The following is a 22239-nucleotide window of genomic DNA, read 5'->3' as shown; positions in this document are numbered from 1 at the left end:
TATAAATAAGCACAGCTCCTCTCATGCCCAATTCCTAATTTCTCTAGTGAGCTAATCTTTATTAAGAAGAACATTGGAGCTGAGAGGAAACTCAGCACTAAAAAATAGGCTCTTGGAAATGTTCTATTAAAAAAAAAAGAAGTGGCACAGTGGATAGAGCACTGGCCCTGGATTCAGAAGGACCTGAGTTCAAATCCGGCCTCAGACACTTTACAACCCTAGGCAAGTCACTTAACCCCAATTGCCTCACCAGAAAGAAAGAAAGAAAGAAAGAAAGAAAGAAAGAAAGAAAGAAAGAAAGAAAGAAAGAAAGAAAGAAAGAAAGAAAGAAAGAAAGAAAGAAAGAAAGAAAGAAAGAAAGAAAGAAAGAAAGAGAGAGAGAAAGAGGAAAGAAAAGAAAGAAAAAAGAAAAGGGCTACTCTGATGTACAAACACTAGGTATTCTTGGAGCCCCCATCAAGAACTACACTGCTCTGGCCATTCCTCAGGTCAAGAGTACCTAAACCTTACTGGGGGATCTACATTGGGTCCATGCACACCCCTCCATACCTGTTCTACCCTTGTATGGCCTGGAAAAAAAAAGGTTTGGAGTTTCACCTTCAGCCCTGGACTAAATTACTCAAATAACTAAGCATATAACAAAAGATGTGCCTTTATTGCTTCTATAAACATAGGGAGGAGGTGGTAAATATCTATACTGTATCTGACAACAACAACTTTGTTCCACAGGGCAGACTATCATAGAGTCAAAAGGACAAAAAAAAATGTGACCTATCTTCAGGCATCTGGAAATGATCTCAAAGTCAGAGATGCCAGGGTAGAATATTAGCAAGCATGGCTTGCCTCCATTATTGATGAGTTAGTGGCATCAAGAAGCATCACAGAGGCCCCTGTCATCGGTAGGTCACCAAAAGATGGAGGCACCAGATGGAAGAGCTTTTGTCTGCTCCCAAGTCCATGTGTTTATGCTGGGAGAAGTCACATCACAAGCTTGGACTTCTGGGTCACTTCATCTAGTTCCACTGCTGCCATTACTTGAACATCAATTGGAAACCTCATTGAATTTCCAATATTCTTTTGCCCACTCATAAGGAGTGACTGTAGAGAGCTAACTAAACTAAATTGTGTCTTTCCTGGAATGACTGAGCTTGGAATAGACTGTTTGGAAGATGCATGGGTCTAGGAGACATGCAAGGCCAGCTGAAGAGTTGATGTCCCAAAATATTTTGTTGTGTTGCTTTTATTGTTTGTATGCAAAGATATTTTATATATATAGTATCAAACAACATGTTCATGTAAGGGACCAATTCCATTTTGCCAGGGTCATGTGATTAGAGTCCAGGGAAATATAGATCATCTGTGACCTGTGAAATAGATATACCCTCTAGTACAACCTACCCATGCTTTGCACCTAGTAAATCTTTATTGTTTGATTGTTTTTTGATCTCCAAAGGACTGTCAAATTCTTCACGTGAAACATAACTATAACTAGAAGTATAGGATAATACAGGATAGAAATTTCCACCCATCCCACCAAAGTTAACAAAATATAACTAGGTGGGTAAATAGAGCAGGTAAGTGGTATGATGGCCACTGGACTTAGAGTCAAGAAGACCTGAGTTCAAATCATATGTCAGTCACTTACTCATTTAGTCTCTCTCTGGCTCATTTTCCTTATCTGCAAAATAAGAAAACTGGACCTTAATCAATGGTAAGGTTCCTTCTAATTCTAAATCTATAATTCTATGATACTTCCTAGAGAGCTAGGAAAGTCTGTGGTTGTAGTAAATTGAAGCCAGTGGACTTACAAAGGTACTTTAAGTGTATCTCCAAGCCCTTTGATGAATGCTGGCCAATCTTTCTCTTGTACTTGAACTGCCTTAGGTGCTGATGCAAGCATATTTTAAGCTATCAACCCAAAAGAGCCAGTTAAAGATAACACTAGATGAGTTTGGTTAGACCTCATAATTAATGATAACAATAAGATTTATATAATTATTTAAGATTCACAAAGAGGGGGCAGCTAGGTGACGCAGTGGATAAAACACTGGCCCTGGATTCAGGACGACCTGAGTTCAAATCCAGCCTCAGACACTTGACACTTACTAGCTGTGTGACCCTGCTCAAGTCACTTAACCCTCATTGCCCTGCAAAAAAAAAAAAAAGATTTACAAAGAGCTTTATAAATCTTATCTTCTTTTATCCCCATTATCATCCCTATTTTGCAGATGAAGAAGGAGAGGCAGATAGAGGTTAAGTGACTTACTTACCCAAGATCAAAGGGCTAGTGTCTGGAGTATCCATAAACTAGGATCTTCTTGATTCCAGGTCCAGCCCTCTATCCACTGTACAACCTTGCTACAAACTGCAGAGGTTCAGTGGCAGCTAGGAGTTAGTCAAATTCTTCTAATGTGACAGATCAGCCCTGCCTGGGATCACAGTGATGTATGAATTTAAGATCCCTCATATGTAGCTTTTCATAAATTCCATTAATAAAAATTGTGAATGCCTTGACTCAATATGATATTGCAATGAGGACTGAGCTAAAACGGTGTTTTTACTGTCTCTTTTTGAAGCATTATGAGACCTTCTCATGGAAAACCTGGTAATACTGCCCCAGTAGCTTCCCAGTGAATTGGTGCCAAAGCTTGTGTAGGTAACAGGGCCTGGAGCATTGAGCTGAAATACCTGGTTGTTTGGTGTCCGTGTTTTCTGTCTGAATTTTGTTCAATTGAATTGACTCATTGATTCTTCCTCCAGCTGAAAGTTGCCCCGCCCCTAAAAATTCTCCATTGTATTTACTTTGTATATATGCTATATATACTTCTATGTGTACAAATTGCTTCCTTTAATAGAATGAAAGCTCTTTTCTCAATAGTATGGGCTTAGCCTAGTAAAGTCTCCTAGTGTTTAAATATTATCTTGATCTATCCTAATATTATCCCGTCTTCCCTTGAAATAATTCCTAAACAAGTAGACTAGACTTTCAGGGCCCAGAAAAAGAAAAAAACTTTTTTCTGTTAAAGTATTTGTTTAGGTTCCATAAAGAAACTTGAAAGGGCCATTTCTGACACCTTAGATTAAGGTCCAGATTTCAATTCCTACCTTTGTTCCCATCTCACTTTTCAAATCTTGGGTTATCACCATACCCTATGTCTCTCCTTTTTTGGTTCCTTGGTTCTTAGAATTGAGAAGCTTGGGTTTTAAAGGGAATTTCCTGAACTGAGACATTCTGGCAATAGGGTTTTCCTTTAAAAAGAGAGGGGTTTTTTTGAATATGCTAATTACACAAGCATGTTTAATCTATAAACCAATGTGATCATATTTAATAAGACTAGAAGTGCTAAAAGATTTTGTTAAGGAAGCAGAGAAACGTTTGATTTTTACGGGATTGGAGGGATCCAAAGCAAAAAGGGTTTTCCTATTGACGAACACCAGATGTCAGTGTGACCTAAGGAAAGAGAGCTCTTTCCATATTATGGTGTTTTTTTTAACTGATTTGTTGTTCCTACCAATTCATCCATCATACTGTTGGAAGAGCCTGCTGGAGAAACTCCTAAAGCAAGAAAGCCCTGGATAGGAAAAGTCAAAAAGATCGGAAATGAGTGAGTCAACTAACAGAATGCACTTTTCACATAAAGTTTAGTCTTAGAAACCACCAGTTTATGTGTTGAGGCGAGATCACAGAGATTTCATCATTCCTCCAATGGGTCTAAAATCAAGGTTATTATTTTAAAGCCAAAGCCACCCAGAAACAAAGTGACATATAATAGAAAGATGTGTATCACACCAGATCCTTGAAATAATATTGTCTTTGGGGTCAATCCCATGCTTTTCAATTACTAGTACCATTGAAGAAGGTCCAATTCATTCTAATGAATTTCTGCTCCAAAACAAATAGTACCATAATAAAGATCCACTTATATTGCACACATATTCATGATGCCTGTTGGCTCATTCCTCTTTAGAGGATCACCGAATATTAGAATCAGAAGGATCTTAGGGATTATCTAGTCCAATTCTTTCCGTTTACAGTAAAGGAAACTGAAGCTCCAAAAAGTTAAATGACTTACTGACAATCACACGGCTAACTAGGAGCAGAGGCAGATTCAGAACATGAGTCTCCCATACCAAAATCCATGATATACAGACATTGTTGGAACATTTGTACTACAGTGATGCCTCATTTAGCCAGCATCATCAAGGAATGATGTTTTACACCTAGGGGAATTTTCTAACTGACCAAAGCCATGTTCAAATCTTTCTAGAAGGTATCTTCACAGTGCTCTCTCTTAAAAACAGAATGTAATGAATATAAATCTCTATGATGACTCAGTATCATCATGTGAATATAAATTACTATGCTATCCTATAATATGGTCCTGTAACACTGCCTTATAATACCCTTCAGGGTTATTGAAATATGTTGGGATACTATACAATACTAAGTAGCTGTCAACTGCTGTTGTTTGAGTACTCATATCTGCTTCACATAGTTTTCGTATTTTGTTTGGTTTTTTTGTTTGTTTGTTTGTTTTAGTGAGGCAATTGGGGTTAAGTGACTTGCCCAGGGTCACACAGCTAGTAAGTGTTAATTGTCTGAGGCCGGATTTGAACTCAGGTACTCCTGACTCCAGGGCCAGTGCTCTATCCACTGCGCCATCTAGCTGCCCCTAGTTTTTGTATTTTAATTCCTGTCAGGCTGTTAGCTGTCTTGCTGTGTGCCTGCCTCTAGAATCAACACATTGAATCCCCATTTCCCAAATCCATTTTTTCTTCTTATAATCAGCTAAGAGCTGATAAGCCAGATATTGTCCATTAGAATTGCATGTAAGGGGGCGGCTAGGTGGCGCAGGGGATAAAGAACCGGCCCTGGATTCAGGACAACCTGAGTTCAAATCCGGCCTCAGACACTTGACACATTACACCCTGGGCAAGTCACTTAACCCCCATTGCCCCGTAAAAAAAAAAAAATTTAATTTAAAAAAAAAAGAATTGCATGTAAGAGTAAAAAGCTTCTAACTGAGGGCTTCTCCTAGAAGCCAAATGAATATGTATGGACTTTTTAAACATTTACTTAACATCCAGTGCTTAGCAGAGTACCTGGCACATATCCAGTGCCTAATAAATGCTTGTTACATTACTATTTTAACTGTCCAAGGAGATCTTTTACTTGCTTTCAGGTTCTCAGCTAAGTTATAGGTACTTGAGGTTGCTGAATGACTGGCCACTAGGTAAGTGAAGTGTTACTAAATCGCCATTTAAAAAATCCCACCCCCACCCTCATATCATCACCATATCCAATCCTTTATATCTACTTTCATTTTTAATTGAAATGAATATATCAAGAATTGGGTAAACTTTTAAAGTTTCAGATCACTCAGAAAAAATTCAAACCTCCTTCCAAGAATTATCTTCCATTTAGCTCTAAATAAACACTTCTGCCATATTTTCCAGAGTGGATAATGGGAGCTGGCCAAAATTCCAAAGAAAACAATACCATTCAGTCAGATAAATAGGGATGGCATTTAAAATGACCTGAAAAAAAAAGGGCAGCTAGGTGGCATAGTGGATAGAGCACTGACCCTGGACTCAGGAGGACCTGAGTTTAAATCCAGCCTCAGACGCTTAACACTTAATAGCTGTGTGACCATGGGCAAGTCACTTAACCCCAATTGCCCCACAAAAAATAAAATAAAATAAAAATACCTGAAACTGAAAAATACATAATAATCAATAACATATTGCCTTATGTCTTTATTCAATCCAAACTGAGCAGTTTATGAATTCCTCTTAGAGAAACAGCAAGATATAATCAGTAGAGAGTAAGTATCAGAGTCAAAAAGACCTAGGTTCAAATCCTGCCTCTGTATAAACCTGAGCAAATAACTTAACTACTCAGGGCTCCTGGGCAACTCTATAAAATTGCATATGGCAGAATAGGTGTCAATCTGTTTCAGTGGAAGGAATGTTATCATTGTGAGTTCCCTATGCCAGTGAAATTCAGATCCAGGTTGTTGTTTTTTTAATGGGTTTGTATATACTGTATCACCAACAGTTCTCTTGTGGATTAAGAATTGCATACTCGGGGCAGTTAGGTGGATAGAGCACCAGCCCTGGATTCAGGAGGACCTGAGTTCAAATTTGGCCTCAGACCCTTTACACACTTACTAGCTGTGTGACTCCGGGCAAGTCACTTAACCCCAATTGCCTCACAAAAAAAAAAAAAAAAAAGAATTGTAAACTCACCATCACACAGGTTAGAAATGGAGGCTACTTATATAGAGGCCTATAAACCCAGGAGATCCCAGGGCTGGGCTTCTTATATTCAAAGAATTCAACTAGAAATATCTCATGGCAAATATTGCTATTTCCACTAGTAGCAAAGGTATAGAACTACCCCTCAGTTCAGATCAAATAAAGGTATAAAGTGGTATATCAGAGTAAATATGCAGTCTCCAATGTATTAGAGTATCATACATCCCTGACCCTTGCTCAATTTCCCATCCTTCTCTCCAAGAAAGAGTCATTGTTTTGTACCCTCCCATTCAAACCTGAGAGGAGCCCCAGCTCTTTCACTTACTTATCGTTGAAGAACCTCCCATGTTCATGCACCTGGTTTTCCAGTGTAAAGTTGAATGTGACATGTTCCAAATGTTCATGTTTAAAGATCTTTTCCTTAGCCTTGTAAGCTTCATCCTGATAATGGCGAATCATGTCCGGGAACCAAACTATTAGACCATAGTAACTGCAGCAAAAAAGCAGGAAGATCAGTGTATCAGGATTCAGTGTGCCTTTTGATGCTCTCTGATTCTCTGTCTCTGTCTCAGTCTCAGTCTCTGTCTGTCTCCTCTCTGTCTATCTTTGTCTCTTTCTCTTTCTCTGTCTATGTGTGTGTGTCTCTGTCTCGCTTTCCATATATGTGTGTGTGTGTGTGTGTGTATATATATATATATATATATATGTGTGTGTGTGTGTGTGTGTGTGTATGCATACACACACACAATAGGTTTTTTGGTGGTGGTATTTTTTTGTTTGTTTCATGGTGTTTATATTTACTGAGTTTTCTAGGTAACCTTGGTGACAGGTAAATTTATCCTCTCAAATTACTACATGGTGAGCCCCCTAAGTGATTTAATATGTAACTTGACTCAGTATACCTATAGAGCCTATTTTACAAGGTTTGTCTCCTTAAGATATACATGAGATTATGACTCTGCTTAAGTTTAATTTTTATGACATTGAAGCAAACCTGGAGTTATGTTTTTTGTAATACTCATGGCCACAGTACACTTATTTACTGTTGTAAGTCCACTAAAGTTTACTCAGCTTACTCAGACTGAATTGGCACAAGCTTCAGAGATTAGGATGATATAGTTGAGGAGAGAGGAATGATCTATCAGATTCTACTGTGAAATTTGCCTCTGCTTGTTTAGTGTCAAGGAGTGGAGAGTGTTTCTACTCTTCCTCCAATCATTTTGGTCTAGCAGCACTAATGCCAAGGGCACATTTCTGTCTATACATGGAACAAAAGACTTGATAAGAGAACCCAGCAAATGCCCTTTCTCTCCCTCCTGCTTATGTTCTCAGGCAGATGGCTGTCAGCACATTGAACAGACCAATCTTCCTGAAGTTTTTATAAAAGCAATTCTATGGAAGAAGATAGTCTGACTAGGGGACACCAGAGCCACTCTGAACTCATGCTGCTTAATTAAAATAAGCCAGTATAGAAAACCATTTATGTGTAACATGCAATAAATAATACTAGTATATTATATATTCATATATGATGCTATTAATAAATTATTAATACATTGGCTAACTAAGCACAAGGACAAACTTACTTACCTCAGGGCTATTGTAAACCAAACCACAGCCAGAATCAGTGTATTCATTCTGTATGGACCCATCACACAGTATAAGGCATTGTCCCAGACCTACAAACCCATATCAAAGAGTAGTTACTAATGAAAGAATATCATTGATGCTAAAAAGCTGATTTCAGATCTCTTCCTACCAAAGAGTACAGGGGGTCTTTTGAAAATCATACGCAGGGGATTGGAGGTAAAATAATTCATTTGGAATCCTCAGGTGGGATATGTTTCCTGTCTGAACTTCCCTGATACAGAGCAGTCCTGTATCTTTAGTCCAGTGAAAATAAGGAGAGTCCAAAAATCCAATGTAAAGCACAGGGAGCCAAACTTCCAAAGTACAAATAACCCGGGCCCCCAGGGACCTCAAGTAGTCAGGTTGCAGATTCCTCCATGTGGGTACCAATTTCAGCCAAGAACAGCTTTTACGTTCAGAAGGTTCTTGTCTAGATTTCACTTACATTCTTCCTTTCGGAAAACAGACACTTGTCAGGGCTAGGGTTGCATCTGGATCATATGATTCTATTAGCTGATGTATAAAGGAGATAGAAACTTAGAGATCATCAAGGACAACTTCCTCATTTTACAGATGAAGAAACTGAGAAATACTTAAATAATTTGCCCAGGGTTACATAACTAGTTATTATCCTCCAAATCTCTTGAAACACACTCAGGAACTCCCTTGCTCGATCGCATGGCCCAGAATAAATAAGGGGCCTTTTGGACATGAGCCAGTACCTTTATTCATTCTCCTCCCTGAGGCTGTAAATCCCTTCAAAGCCATACTCTCATCAGAGAATCAATCATTCATATTCATACCTGTTTAAAAATAGTGGTGAATCTGACCAGCCAGCGTTGGTACCAAGTCCCTGTTGAGCTTTGTATTTCAATGAACTCATCTATTTGCTTGGGGGTTTTGATGTGGGAAACCTGAAAGGGGAATAAAACTTTGAGGTGAAGAGTATAAACTCAAAGTGGTGTCTTCCCAAAATTTTGCTCCTTAGCCAGTTTTTAAATTTTGTCTTTGAAATTATCCCTAGATGTCTTGTAAGAAAAGATCAGTCCAATGAAACTATACATCATTTCCTGGCTGATGGATTATTTTACTATGCTGTATGACAAATATTGGTGTTACTATTATTTGTCATAGATAATTTTCATCATGGGGGCAGCTAGGTGGCACAGTGGATAAAGCATCAACTCTGGATTCAGGAGGACCTGAGTTCAAATTTGACCTCAGACACTTGACACTTACTAGCTGTGTGACCCTGGGCAAGTCACTTAACCCTCATTGCCCCACAAAAAAACACACACACACATACACAAAAAAAAGATAATTTTCATCATGACTGTAGCAGATCAATGGAAAAGTAAGATCAAAGAGTTAAAGCTGGAATCAATGTTAGAGTTATTTAGCACAACCCATTCATGATTCAGATAAGGAAAAGTGAGTAGCAAATTTCAAAGACAGGCAATGGGCTGGGGTCCTCTTATTCTCAATTCATTATCCTTTTCACTAAACCTGGCTGCTCTACTGGTAGAATTGGATGGGACTAGAAGTTTAGATTGTTCTCTATATTTGACCTATAGAAATGGATGAGTAAGTGTCAAGTGTCTGAAGTCAGATTTGAACTCAGGTCCTCCTGAATCCAGGGCCGGTGCTCTATCCACTGCACCACCTAGCTGCCCCTGAGATGTTATTTCTAAAGCACTTTACAAACCTTAGGTGCTAGATAAACACTAGCAATAATTGTTTATATGCATGTTAGTTTCAAGTCAACTTGATGAAATATTTCAGTCTTCCACACACTGCCTTTTCTGCCTCCCATCTGCCTAAACCCTTTTAAGATATATGCCCATCACTGAAATAAATAATGCTAGCAGGGCAGAGCCAAGATGGTGGATTATAGGCAGCAACCCAGACAAACCATCCCAACATTCTCTTCCAGACAACTTTAAAATAATACCTCAAACCAAATTTTGGAGTGGCAGACCCAACAAAAAATCAGGGTGAGACCTTTTTTCAGCCTCAGACAACTTTGGAAGTCAACAGGAGAGGTTACAAGGGGGCCAGCCTGGAAGATCATATAGCAGGAGGCAGCACCAGCTTCAGGAACTCTAAGCCCAGAGATAGTGAAGGAGTCAGTCAACTTGTCAAAAAGAGATTACAGGGGGCCCTTTTATGGCATTAGGTACAGCTAGTGCCAATTGGCACCTCTATTGTCCATATGCAGTTCTGGATCAAAGTTCCAGGGTGGGGAAGGATGTTTGTAATGGTCACAAAGGAGTAGGGGGCCTTGTCATAGCTCCAAGGCAGAGAAGTGCACTAGCACTTGAGGCTGCAAGAATGCAGGGGCCATGGTCACAGTTTCAGGCTTAAGCCACTAGTATCTGTGGCTACAGGGAACAAAGACCCTGTCTGGGTAAACACTGGAACACTGACCAGAAGAACAGTAATGACACCACTCACTGCATCACATCACCTTGGAAGCAAACTTTCAGACCCCCAGAACTGGCACTGAAAACAGCAACACAAAAAAGCCTGAAGCTTGAGACAGTACCTCCCTACCCACTCACCCCCCAGGGAAAAAGAGCCCAACTTTAACATCAAGTTCAAAATCCAGAAAGAGTATAATCCTTTGGGGCAAGAATAGATATTTAATGAATTAGAGGACTTTCAAACATTCCTGATAAAAGACCAAAGCTGAAATAAAAATCTGACATTCAAACACAAATCTCAAGAGAAGTATAAAAAATAAACAGGAAAGAGAAATAATAAGAGACTCAATAAAGTTAAACTGTAAACATTCCTATATGGGAAGATAGTACATGAATTCTGAAGAACTTCATTATTAGGGCAGTTAGAAGCAGTCTACATAGACAGAGGGCATAAGTGTGAGTTGATTATGTTGAGATTATCTCCAAAAATGAAGAGGTGAGAAAAGTATCAATAGGGAGAAGGGGAAAGGGAAAGGTAGAATGGGGGAAATTATCTCACATGAAAGAGGCATGAAAGGAAGAACTTTTACAGTGAAGAGGGAAATGGGGGCCTGGCAGACAATATTTGAACCTCTCTTTTATCAGAATTAGTTCCCAAAGGGAAGAATATATTTTGAAATATGAGTATTCCTAACACTGTAAAGGGTAACTGTTAAGGGACAGTAAGTAACCTAGAACTCTTTAAAAACAAGAGGGGTCCATTTGGATTGATTTAAGAATAACTTTTCATTAGAATTTAGTTGATAGTCATTAAACTATTTAGTAAATAATTTGCATGTATAGTACTGTATCTTAGAATGTGACATTAACAAATGGAAGACCCCACACCCTTCTTCAAAGAGCTTATATTCTAAGTGAGAAAACCCAAGTATATAGATATTTTTTAAAATTTAGAACCATTTCATAAAATTTCAGAAAGTGGATATGATCTAGATTGGAAGCATAAGTACAAAAGGAATAGAGGATGTTAGAATGGTAAATGTGATCAGATATCACCTCCTAGAGGAGGTGAGTTTTGAAGTAGATGTTGATGTAAGTGATGGAAACTGATCAGTGATCGTTTAGGTGGATTGCTTTTTGGAAAAGCCCGTCATTTTAATGCACAGAATACCTATTTCAAAAATGTCATCCGGCTTCCTGAAGGCACTCGCATACTTACTGTGAATACTTTCTCAGGTGCCCCCTTGGCCCGCATATTGGTGTCATGGACACGCTTGAGAATCATCCAGGCTTCATCATGTTTACCCATCTGGAAAGATCAAGGGAAGGATTATTCCAAATCAACTACTAATTGTTATAGTCTCCACTAATCTTGCCCTCATTTAACTGTCTTGTAAGGATGTCCATCTCATTAGGCTTCCTGCTCATTAAGAAGAACACTTGGAGGGGCAGCTAGGCGGTGCAGTGGATAAAGCACTGGCCTTGGATTCAGGAGTACCTGAGTTGAAATCCAGCCTCAGAGACTTGACACTAGCTGTGTGACCCTGGGCAAGTCACTTAACCCTCATTGCCCTGCAAAAAAAAAAAAAAAGGGCAGCTAGGTGGCACAGTGGATAGCACACCGGCCCTGGAGTCAGGAGGACCTGAGTTCAAATCCGGCCTCAGACACTTAACACTTACTAGCTGTGTGACCCTGGGCATGTCACTTAACCCCAATTGCCTCACTAAAAAAAAAAAAAAAGGACACTTGGTACCTTCTAGGTGACACTTGGTACCTTCTAGGCTTTATTTCCTTTTCATCAGTCATTGAGATTCACTCAAGTCTTAATGAAGTTTCCTGATATCCCATCCGTAAAATGGGAATGATACTTTCATTTTGAAGTATCCTGCCCCCAAGTCCTAGTCTCTTCATTGCATGGTGATAAAATATGGTTCACAAAGCTTATATAAGAGGAATGAAAACTCTGTCATTTCCTATGAAGCTGGAAAAGCTTTGAATGTAAGTCCAATGGCAGGTGTATATCTGTCCTTTGTGGGCCAGCCTCACTAAATTTCAAGAGATTTATTATCAGAAGGTTGACTTTCAAGTAAAGAAGTTTTGTTGTTTGGGATTTTTTTTTCATCACAGCAATTCATAAAGATTGTCTAGATGGAAAAAGATTGCATATAACAATGCCTTGCATTAATATATATTTGTTAAATTGTTATGACCTGTATCAGTGGAAGGAATACTGAAAGTAATTAAGTAATCCATGCTTTTGGCAATGGAATTAGCTCTGGGGTATAAATGTTAAATACCGTTATCACCATTCATTATGAATTTATTTCTTTTATTCCCTCCTTGGCAGTCTTTGCTCTAAGGTCTTCTAGCCTTCTAAGTGTTATTTTTTTCTCTCCTCCTTTAACATCCTTGTCCTCTCAAGTCACTAGTGTCAGATCCAAATCAGATATTGGGGTTTAAGCATTCAGGGAGAATGCCACAAGGGCCATGTGAGACCATCAAAAGTCTCCTAAGCAGGCAGCTAGGTGGCACAGTGGATAGAGCACTGGCCCTGGATTCAGGAGGACCTCAGTTCAAATCCAGCCTCAGACACTTGACATGTACTAGCTTTGTGAACCTGGGCAAGTCACTTAACCCCAATTGCCTCACAAAAAAAAAAAATCTCCTAAGTCTCTAGTACTTGTGGCCCTGAGTCCATGGCTCCTGCTTGTTCCATGATAATATTTATTTCCTTAGATCCCTCTTGGAACATTGTTATTCTCTCATCAGAACCCTCAGAATTGCTAATTCCCCAGTTTTGAACTTTGCAGCAAAGAGTCAATTACTCTAGTATCTTTTTCACCCATGATGTGACAAGCACCAGAAATAGGAGAAACTGTCCATCCTCTCAACATTGCTTTAGGTTGTTCTTTGGTGCCTCCTGCTGTCTTTGGTTTAAAAAAAAAACACAAAAAACCTCACATACTTCTTGATTTCCTCCTGATCTATAACAAGCTGCATAGTGCTAGAGGCTCCCTTGAGTTATGACAGCAAGAATAGTAGGCTATATAAAGCTAATTTAAAAGCCCAAGTGAAGGAAGTCCCAAAAAAGTCCCAAAAGTCTCGAGATGTTGGATTCTTCTTGGCATTCAAGAAAGAAACTGCTAGAAGAGAAAAAATTGAAGATGTAGTCATTAAAAATAGGAATCATCCCAAACTTAAGGATGTGGGTGTCTCACCAGAATCTAGGAAGTAAAGGAAAGAAAAGATATAGGATCCTGAAGGAGTCAAAATACAGGCAAGTCTAGTTCTTCAGTTGGCCACTTATTGAACTTGCCATGAAATATTATTTTGGAACATGCTCACTTACCTCCAGTAGAAAACGTGGGCTCTCTGGCATGAACTTCAGGGCAACCATGGATGCCATGCATGGAAGAGCACAGACAATCACAAACACCCTCCAGCTGTGGAAGTGATAGTTGGTTCCCATGCTGAAGCCCCAACCTGTAATGAAACACCAGGACATGTCTCTCTCTGGATTAGCTCCCCTGCTAAGGAAACTAGGTTTATAATATAATTAAATTGTTATGTTAGCAAATACACTGGAATCTAAACATCCAAATGATTTCTCCATCACCGTGATGCCCTGGAGAAGCTATAAACGTATTCCAATAATGCTTCCATTTATGAAGATATTTAGGATGACTACTTTTTAGGAATTTCCATAAAATCCTTTTATAAAATACCTTTGGTGTTGTGGATAGGGAGTGGGAATTTTTTATAACAAGTAAAAGTTATTCAAAGTCACTTCTAGTGGAAACAGTGATCTACTGGATGAAGCTGGATAATATAATTTTTTGGGGGAAAATGAGCTATAACTATTAATTAGCAATACTGTTTTTCTTGTCTGGTTTGTTAGCCAGGACAGAAAGCAGCTGCAGAAGACATGTTTCAAAGGCATTTTGAATAGCATAGAATATTGGAAAGAGTACTGGGCTAGGAAGCAGATACCTGGGCTCTAGTCCAATCTCTGTCTCTGATTAGCTGAGTGACTTTGAGAAGCTTATGTTATACTTTGAATCTCAGTTTCCTTCTACATCAAATGAGGAGGTTGAACTAGATAGTGCTACACATCTTATCTGACCCTAAGAATCTATATATTGACAGAAGTATTCTATGAATAAGCATAGGTAGCTAGGTTGTACAGTGGACAGAGTGGAAGACTTGGGGAAGACCCAAGCTCAAATCCTGCCTCAGACACTTACTAGCAGTATGACCCTGGACAAGTCACATAACTTCTCTCAGCCTCAGTTTCTTCATCTGTAAAATGTGGATAATAATAGTACCTACCTCACAGGGTTGTGAGAAACAAATGAGTTAACACATGTAAAGCACTTTGCAAACCTTAAAGCACTTAAATAAATATCATTATCTAGTCTCAAAAGATGACTCCTTTGAAAAGAATAATATTCATTTGGATAAGTTCCAGAAAATTACATTAAAAGACAATCCCCACTGTTCTTGAGTTTATAACTTCATTTGTTTAGGCTCTGCTTTATAAGGAAGCAGAGTGGTGTGGTGTATAGCCAGTTGAACCTGGCCTCGGGAAAATCTGGGTTCAAACCGTTACCTCTGATATTTACTAATAGTATGAATCCATGGGCAAGTCACTTAACCTCTATGAATTTTCATTTTTTCACCTATAAAATGAGAAGAATAATAATGACAATGCCTGCAGTACTTACTCTCATAGGGTTCTTATAAGGCTCAATCAAGATAATGTATATAAACTGCTTTGCAACCCTCAAAACATTACATAGGGTGTCCCAAAAGTCTTAGTCTCATTTGAAACTATATGCTTTAAGATATCCTAGCCCTGCACTAAGGCCTTCAGGACACCTTGTATAATGAATCAGTTATTATTATAACCCTACATAAAGAGTTAGCTATTATTATAACCATAATTCATTTGCTCAAAGTTCCCATAAGGACAGGGATCACATCTTTTATATTCTCAGTGCCTGACACAGCATCCTGTACAGAACAGACACAACAAATGCATTCTTTGTCCAGTGCTGTTACTGCTGCTCAGTTTGCTATACCATGTGATGAAAGAGGCTCTCCCACTTGGGGGGAAAAACCCACTAGATAGCAGCTACTTAAAATCCAGCTGACCACCTCAATAGAAAAGATGTTCTATTCAATCCAATCTCTCAGAACCAAACTTTCCTTCTCAGGTTTGGTCTCCTCAGCTTCTTGATTTCTGTAGGGCATTTCATTTTAATTTAAAAGCTTTTCCTTTCTCCCAGCAGGGGCAGTAGAATAGCAGGCAATGCCCCAAACTGTGCTTATACTTCCTCCACCAATGCCCTGAAATTATCTTGGCAAAGTCAAAAGTGAAGTTATTTTTCAAAATTCCTACGGGCCTCCAACTCTGCTACGTGGCCAGAGAAACACAGGAAGAGCCCTGCAGATCCAAAACTTGGGGGGAAAATGCCTCATGGAGATTTCTTCCTGTACTTGCTATTGTTCCTAACAAATACTCATGTTTTATCCCAGCTTCATTACTCTCATCTCTCTGTGGTTACTTCCCTTTCAATAATCTGAGTTTGTCTCATTCACTGGCCAGATCTTTGGGGCATTAAACTCACTCTAATGGTGGGCTGCTTCCCAACATTTGGAGTACTATGCATTTCTGGATGGGGAGTTTTTCAAAAGGCAATATTGTTCAATTTCATGTTCTTTGAGGCTGCCCTACTTTTCTGCATCAGGATTTCATAAACAGCTGGTGTTTCTGGCTGAAGCAGGAATTAATCTCTCATAATAGATATTCAGATTTTCCAGAGCTGTGAGTATGAATCATTGAATTGCAGAATATTAAGAGAAGGAAAGGTCCTAGAATATCTGCTAGTCTAACTACCTCATTTTTATCAATCAATCTAATCAACCAATCAACATGTATGTACTCTGTAGTAGATGATAAGAATACAAATAGAAAAGTAATATAATTCCTTATTTTTAGGGTTTTTTTGGGGGGGATGGGGCAATAAGGGTTAAGTGACTTTCCCAGGGTCACACAGCTAGTAAGTGTCAAGTGTCTGAGGTCAGATTTGAACTCAGGTCCTCCTGAATCCAGGGTCTGTGCTTTATCCACTGCACCACCTAGCTGCCCCTAGTAATATAATTCCTTCCCTTCAATAGCTTGCTTAGACCTAGAAAACTGAAGTGGCTTGTCAGGAAAACCTTCTGAGATGGCCAGTTTTCTTTCTTGGGGTTTCAGCAGAACCATAACTAGGAATTTCAGTATACCGAAAAAAAAAATCAGCTTAAGGGGAGGGAAGATGGAAGGCAGAGGGCAAAACAGTACAGAGAAAAGTTGACTCTAGCAAGGTAGAGCCATGTTGAGTAAGGAAAAGGAGGTAGTTTATCCTCCAGAGAATCTAGTCCTAGCTACTACAGGATAGTCAAAGATCCCCAACTTCTACCAGGAGTGGCAGAAAGTCAAAAAAGAAGAGAGGAAACTTTGGGAGTGGTGCAAAGCAACGTGGGCCAAGGGGAAGTCTGTCATGGGAAGGAAGAATCCCTCCCCTCAGGCAAAACCCCAGTCCCCCCACCTTAGTCAATTTCACCCAAACTTATGCATGTGAGACCTTAAGCCTCTGTACCCTTTATATGTTGCTTGAAAATACAGTAATGCTATTGATTCTTCAGACTACACAGAAAACAGCCCCAGCACTTTTTAGTCAAATCCCCCCACTCCCCACCCCTGTCTCCCCATATCTCCTTGTTTTATGAGGAAGAGTGGGGTCAAACAATATTAACAATAATAGAAATGGTTATACTTTATTTAGAGATGTATATTCTAAAACATCATCATATTTGGCCCATCTGATTCACAGTGGAAACAATATCTATTTTTGAGTGTAATGGAAAGAAGACTAAACTAAGCAGACTGCTCAAATTTCCTTATTACCTTGCCTGTTAGTTAGCCTATGGAATCCAACATTTCTAACAGCAATCTGTCACTGTGCTATTATGAAAAGATGACTGGCAATGAGATCTGAGTTCTAATTCTAGCTCTATTTACCAGCTGTATAAATATGAGGAAATTACATAATGCCTATAAGCTTAGACTTTTCATCTATAAAATGGAACTACTAATACCTACCAGGCCTCTCTTACAGGATTTTTATGATAATCAAATGAAATAATACATATAAAAGTAGGTTGTAAAACATAAGGCATCATACAATAAAAGTACTAATAAACAAATACTTGGGCAAAATACATGATAAATATGTACTTAAAAAGCATTAGCTTAGCAAATCTAAAAAGCACTGGATAAGGAGCTAGGAGTGATCTGGGTTTGAATCCAAGCTCTGACAAGTATCAGCTGTGGTATCCTGTGAAAGTCACTGAGTTTCAGTTTCTTCCTCAGAAAAATGGGAATAAAATTTGCATTAGCCTAATTCAAAATGCTTCTGAGGAAAGAACATTATAAGTCTTAAAGTACTATATCAATGTGAGTAGTTATAGTCTGCCCAAAATTTCTAGGAACTTAAGGGTATTGGTTTCATCATCTGTAAAATGAGGGGTTTGGCCTAGATGATTTGTAACACACCTTCCAGCTCTAAGCAGAATTGCAGTAACTCAAAAGAAAAAAGCAATGAGGGGCAGTTAGGTGGCACAGTGGATAGAGCACCGGCCCTGGAGTCAGGAGTACCTCAGTTCAAATCTGGCCTCAGACACTTGACACTTACTAGATGTGTGACCCTGGGCAAGTCACTTAACCCTCATTGCCCTGCAAAAAAAAAAAAAGAAAAAAGAAAAGAAAGAAAGAAAAAGAAAAAAGAAACAAGCAATTCACAAATTTAGAGACATCTCTACTCCAAATGTTCATATGGATTATTTGTAGTAGAGCTTTCAAGGCTCATATTGGTCTTATCGGCCTTGACACCAACATAGTGAGATCATCTTGGTTCTCTTGGAGCATGAAGGACAAAAGCTAACCACCTGCCAAGAAGAAGCTAGGAGAACTTAGTGGTCTGCAGATATAGTGGTCTTACTTTAAAGATCTTTAAGAAAATTTTACAATGAACCTAAAAATATAGAATCTATACAAACCTAGAACTTTTTAAAAAGTATGCTTTTTTGTTTATTTTTTTAAAGTATGCATTTTTGGTAAGACTTTTATCATCAAGTCTATGTCCAGACAATCCCAGTTATGAAAGGCCTTAAACCAGTTGGTGTGGCTCTCTAATACCACAGCATCCCAGGTAATTCTATAAGTATGCTCACAATTAGACTTAAGATTTTTATTTTAACACTTAGATATTTAGCCTGTATTTGTACATATAACAAAATGTAGAAAATTATCTTGATAATTCGTCTATATCTACATCAAGCTATTTCTGACAAAATTTGTCTGAAGGTTAAAAGTAATCTTAATAACTTCCTCATTTTCTGCTTGTTAAGTATGGAATCAGAATATGTTAGGCTGAATTTTTCACATGGCCCCACTACCTGCTCAAATTACAGATAAAGGAACTGAGGCCAAGAGAGACTAAATGGCTTGCTCATGGTCACATTGCTTCTGTGTTTCTTCTAGATGCAAGTTACATTTCTAATTCCCTTACCCCAATAAAAGGACTTTTTAATTTACTTATTTAATTCACTTTTAAATATCATCATATATGGAATGGTATTAAATAGAAGGGAGACAAGGAATAATATTGAGACAAAAATCAAGATTTTTCTCAAACTATTTCTGACTGGACCGATACAAGCATAGAAAAACAAAACCAAAATGAATAGATAATGGAAAAATGCTAGGTGATAGAAAAAAATTCAGAATCTGTCCTTAATGAAAGCTGGAATTTTTGTCCTAAATATTCAGATTGGCTGTGTACATCATTGGAAACAGCTAATAAACTGTTCTGTTCTTCATTTTATTTTGCTTATGTAGATACAGCCTCTGTTTTAGATAGAAAATCCCATGATTTTCCTAGACCAGAATTCCCTCACACACAGCTCCCATTGGTTCAGAGATATCATCAAAAAAAATATAAGTGGGGGGCGGCTAGGTGGCGCAGTGGATAGAGCACTGGTCCTGGATTCAGGAGGACCTGAGTTCAAATCCAGCCTCAGATACTTGACATTTACTAGCTGTGTGACCCTGGGCAAGCCACTTAACCCCCATTGCCCCGCAAAAAAAAAAAAAAAAGATCTAAGTGGAATAGTGTTAATGAGTCATAGGAATATAAATTTTGAACTAGACAATACCTCAGAGGTGCAACATCCCCATCTAGTCCAACTTCTCCCCTACCCCTACCCCCTACCCCCCCATTTAAAGATTAAGATATAGAGGCACAAAAAAAAAATTATTGGCTTCACCAAATCCCACCAATAAGCAGGAATTTGAACCTTTAATTCTTTTTTTTTTTAAAGCATATATGTTTTTTCTTTTTTTTGCAGGACATTGAGGGTTAAGTGACTTGCCCAGGGTCACACAGCTAGTAAGTGTCAAGTGTCTGAGGCCGGATTTGAACTCAGGTCCTCCTGAATCCAGGGCCAGTGCTCTATCCACTGTGCCACCTAGCTGCCCCAACCTTTAATTCTTAATCCAATACTATTTCCATTGTATAATATTGCTTTCAAAAGGCTCAAGAATATCATGAAATACATGAAATCACTAAGTATTATCCAGCTTCAAAACTATATCTATCTTGCTGTTATTATAAAGAGCAAATTTGCTATGACAATCTAGATATAAAGAAATGGGAAAACTAGTCCCTTAACTGATAGTTAGTGCTACATCTTAGCCTCTACATAAAGGATTTGGCAAATGTTGGTTTTGTTACTCAATGAATTCTAAAGGCAACTGATCAAATTGAGAGATCCTATTTACCAGCAATGAGAGTGCATTTGCTAAGCCCTGGTCTGAACAGTCTTCCCAATAAAGATCAATAGCCTGAGGATTTTGAAATAATTGACTCCTCTGAGGAGGCAGCTAAATAATTACAATTAAACAATAAACCCAAAGACAAATCATGGTATACTGGGGGAAAAAATGGTTGCCCAGGGAGCCGGTAGCCCTGTCTCTTATACTAATCAGTTATATGACTCCAAGCAATTTTATTTATATCTTTGCTTCAGGTACTTGACCTTGCTAGGTACTGCCTTCTTCCCATTATTATGCCTTCACTGGGGAGTAGAGAGTCACTGAAGCTGATTCATCCATTCAAATATATATTTTTTTAAACCTACTATGTGAAATTGGAAATCTTGTGTAAACAAATGCTGAAAGCTATCTCTACATGTAACTGGAAAATAATGAAATACTTTTATTTTTAAAAAACCTACTATGTGCACAGCACTGTGTCATGTTTTGGACTCTATACAAAGTTTAGGCAAGAAATGATCCATGTCTTCATGAAACTTAGAGTCTAACTGGGAGATGTGGTGCAAACACAGATAATGAGTACAAAATATTTCATGATAAACATCTTCAAGATTCATCAGGAAAGAACTGCACAATCAATTTATAACTAAACTGGATCAGTCTCAAATCAAAGGCAGCTCTTTTGACCCACTTCTGCTTCTTACTCGGTATACTCCTACAACCTGCAGACAGATTCATCCTCCTTCTATAAACATATTCAAATCTTCTCAATCCTAAAAAAAATTGTAACACTCATGCCCTATCTAGCTATTGTACCAACTCCTTCCTCAACCAAACTTCTTGGGGAAAAGTCTACCATCCATGTTTCCATTTTTCTAATAACTCCACTCTCTCTTCAGACCTTATCTACCTTTCCTCCCCATCACTATGAAAAAGACATACTCTCAAAGTCCCCCAAAGCCTCCTAATTCTCAAATCATGACCTTTTTTTCAGTTCCCTTCTTCCTTGCCTATTCAGCAGTGTTAGATGTGGTGTGTTGTAGTGACTAGGGTCAAATTATTTAATTACTTTGAACCTCAGTTTCCTCACTTGTAAAATGGGATTAACAATATTCACACTAGCACACAAAATATAGTTATCATAAGCTACATAAATATTATTTTTATTATTTTTTTCTCCTTCCTTATCTTCAGGGATACCACACTTCCAGTTCTCCTACATTTCTTTTCTTTTCTTTTTGTGAGGCAATTGGGGTTAAGTAACTTGCCCAGGGTCACACAGCTAGTAAGTGTCAAGTGTATGAGGCTGGATTTGAACTCAGGTCCCCCTGATTCTAGGGCTGGTGCTCTATCCACTGTGCCACCTAGCTGCCCCTTTCCTACATTTCTGATCACTCTTTACCTGTCTCTTTTACTATTTCTTCTCTTCTTCGTAAATCCTTAAGGTAGAGGGTTTCTAAGGCTTTCTCCTTGGTCCTCCCATGTTGTTTCTCTACACTATCTTCCTTGGTAAAAAGATTTATTTTTGTGGCTGTAAGTATTACCACTATGCAGATGAATCCCCCAACTGATATTTCCAGAATTCTATCCCACACTTCAGACCAGCACTTTCAACTTACCTCCTGGATATACCACCTCAACTGCACATGCCCTGAACTGGCTTTATTGTCTTCCTTAAGAAAACCATTCCTGCTTCTGATTCTACTCTGTCAATGACACTATCATTCATCTAGTCTCTAGTGTTTAATACCTTGATGTTACCTCTGATTCTTCTCTTTCCTTTACTTTTTATGCCTAGCCAGTTGTCAAGTCCTATTGATTTTATATTTTCAAAGTTTCTCAATACATCCACTCCCCTCTCTTCCCACTTCCCTCTTTGTACTTTTCCACTAAGGTTGTCAAAAATCTGAGCTCCATCTCAGGTACCAAGTTATCACTCCTAAACTTCACTAAAATGATTACTCAAGTGTTTTTATCTCACCATAACCACTGTGGTCAGTCTTTAAATCACCAGTGCTACTAGACTACTTTTCAATAAACTTTCCTAC

The 22239-nt window shown here is 38.5% G+C and overlaps 1 protein-coding gene across 5 annotated transcripts in view; it reads right to left on the bottom strand.

The window, feature by feature from the left end:
• The window catches only part of SV2B (synaptic vesicle glycoprotein 2B), a 182615-nt gene that overhangs the window by 21055 nt on the left and 139321 nt on the right, over positions 1 to 22239 (bottom strand). For all 5 annotated transcript variants that reach the window (XM_043987392.1, XM_043987390.1, XM_043987393.1 and 2 more), the window contains 5 exons: positions 13661 to 13794; positions 11530 to 11619; positions 8691 to 8801; positions 7849 to 7937; positions 6584 to 6748 (listed from right to left, as the gene is read on the bottom strand). In XM_043987392.1, coding sequence (XP_043843327.1) covers positions 6584 to 6748; positions 7849 to 7937; positions 8691 to 8801; positions 11530 to 11619; positions 13661 to 13794 — 589 coding nt within the window. The remainder of the gene's footprint in view (positions 1 to 6583; positions 6749 to 7848; positions 7938 to 8690; positions 8802 to 11529; positions 11620 to 13660; positions 13795 to 22239) is intronic.

The sequence above is a fragment of the Dromiciops gliroides genome, chromosome 2, assembly GCF_019393635.1.
Source record: "Dromiciops gliroides isolate mDroGli1 chromosome 2, mDroGli1.pri, whole genome shotgun sequence".
Taxonomy (NCBI): domain Eukaryota; kingdom Metazoa; phylum Chordata; class Mammalia; order Microbiotheria; family Microbiotheriidae; genus Dromiciops; species Dromiciops gliroides.
Note: the sequence above shows the minus strand (reverse complement) of the source record. Positions and strands in the feature narration are given on the sequence as shown.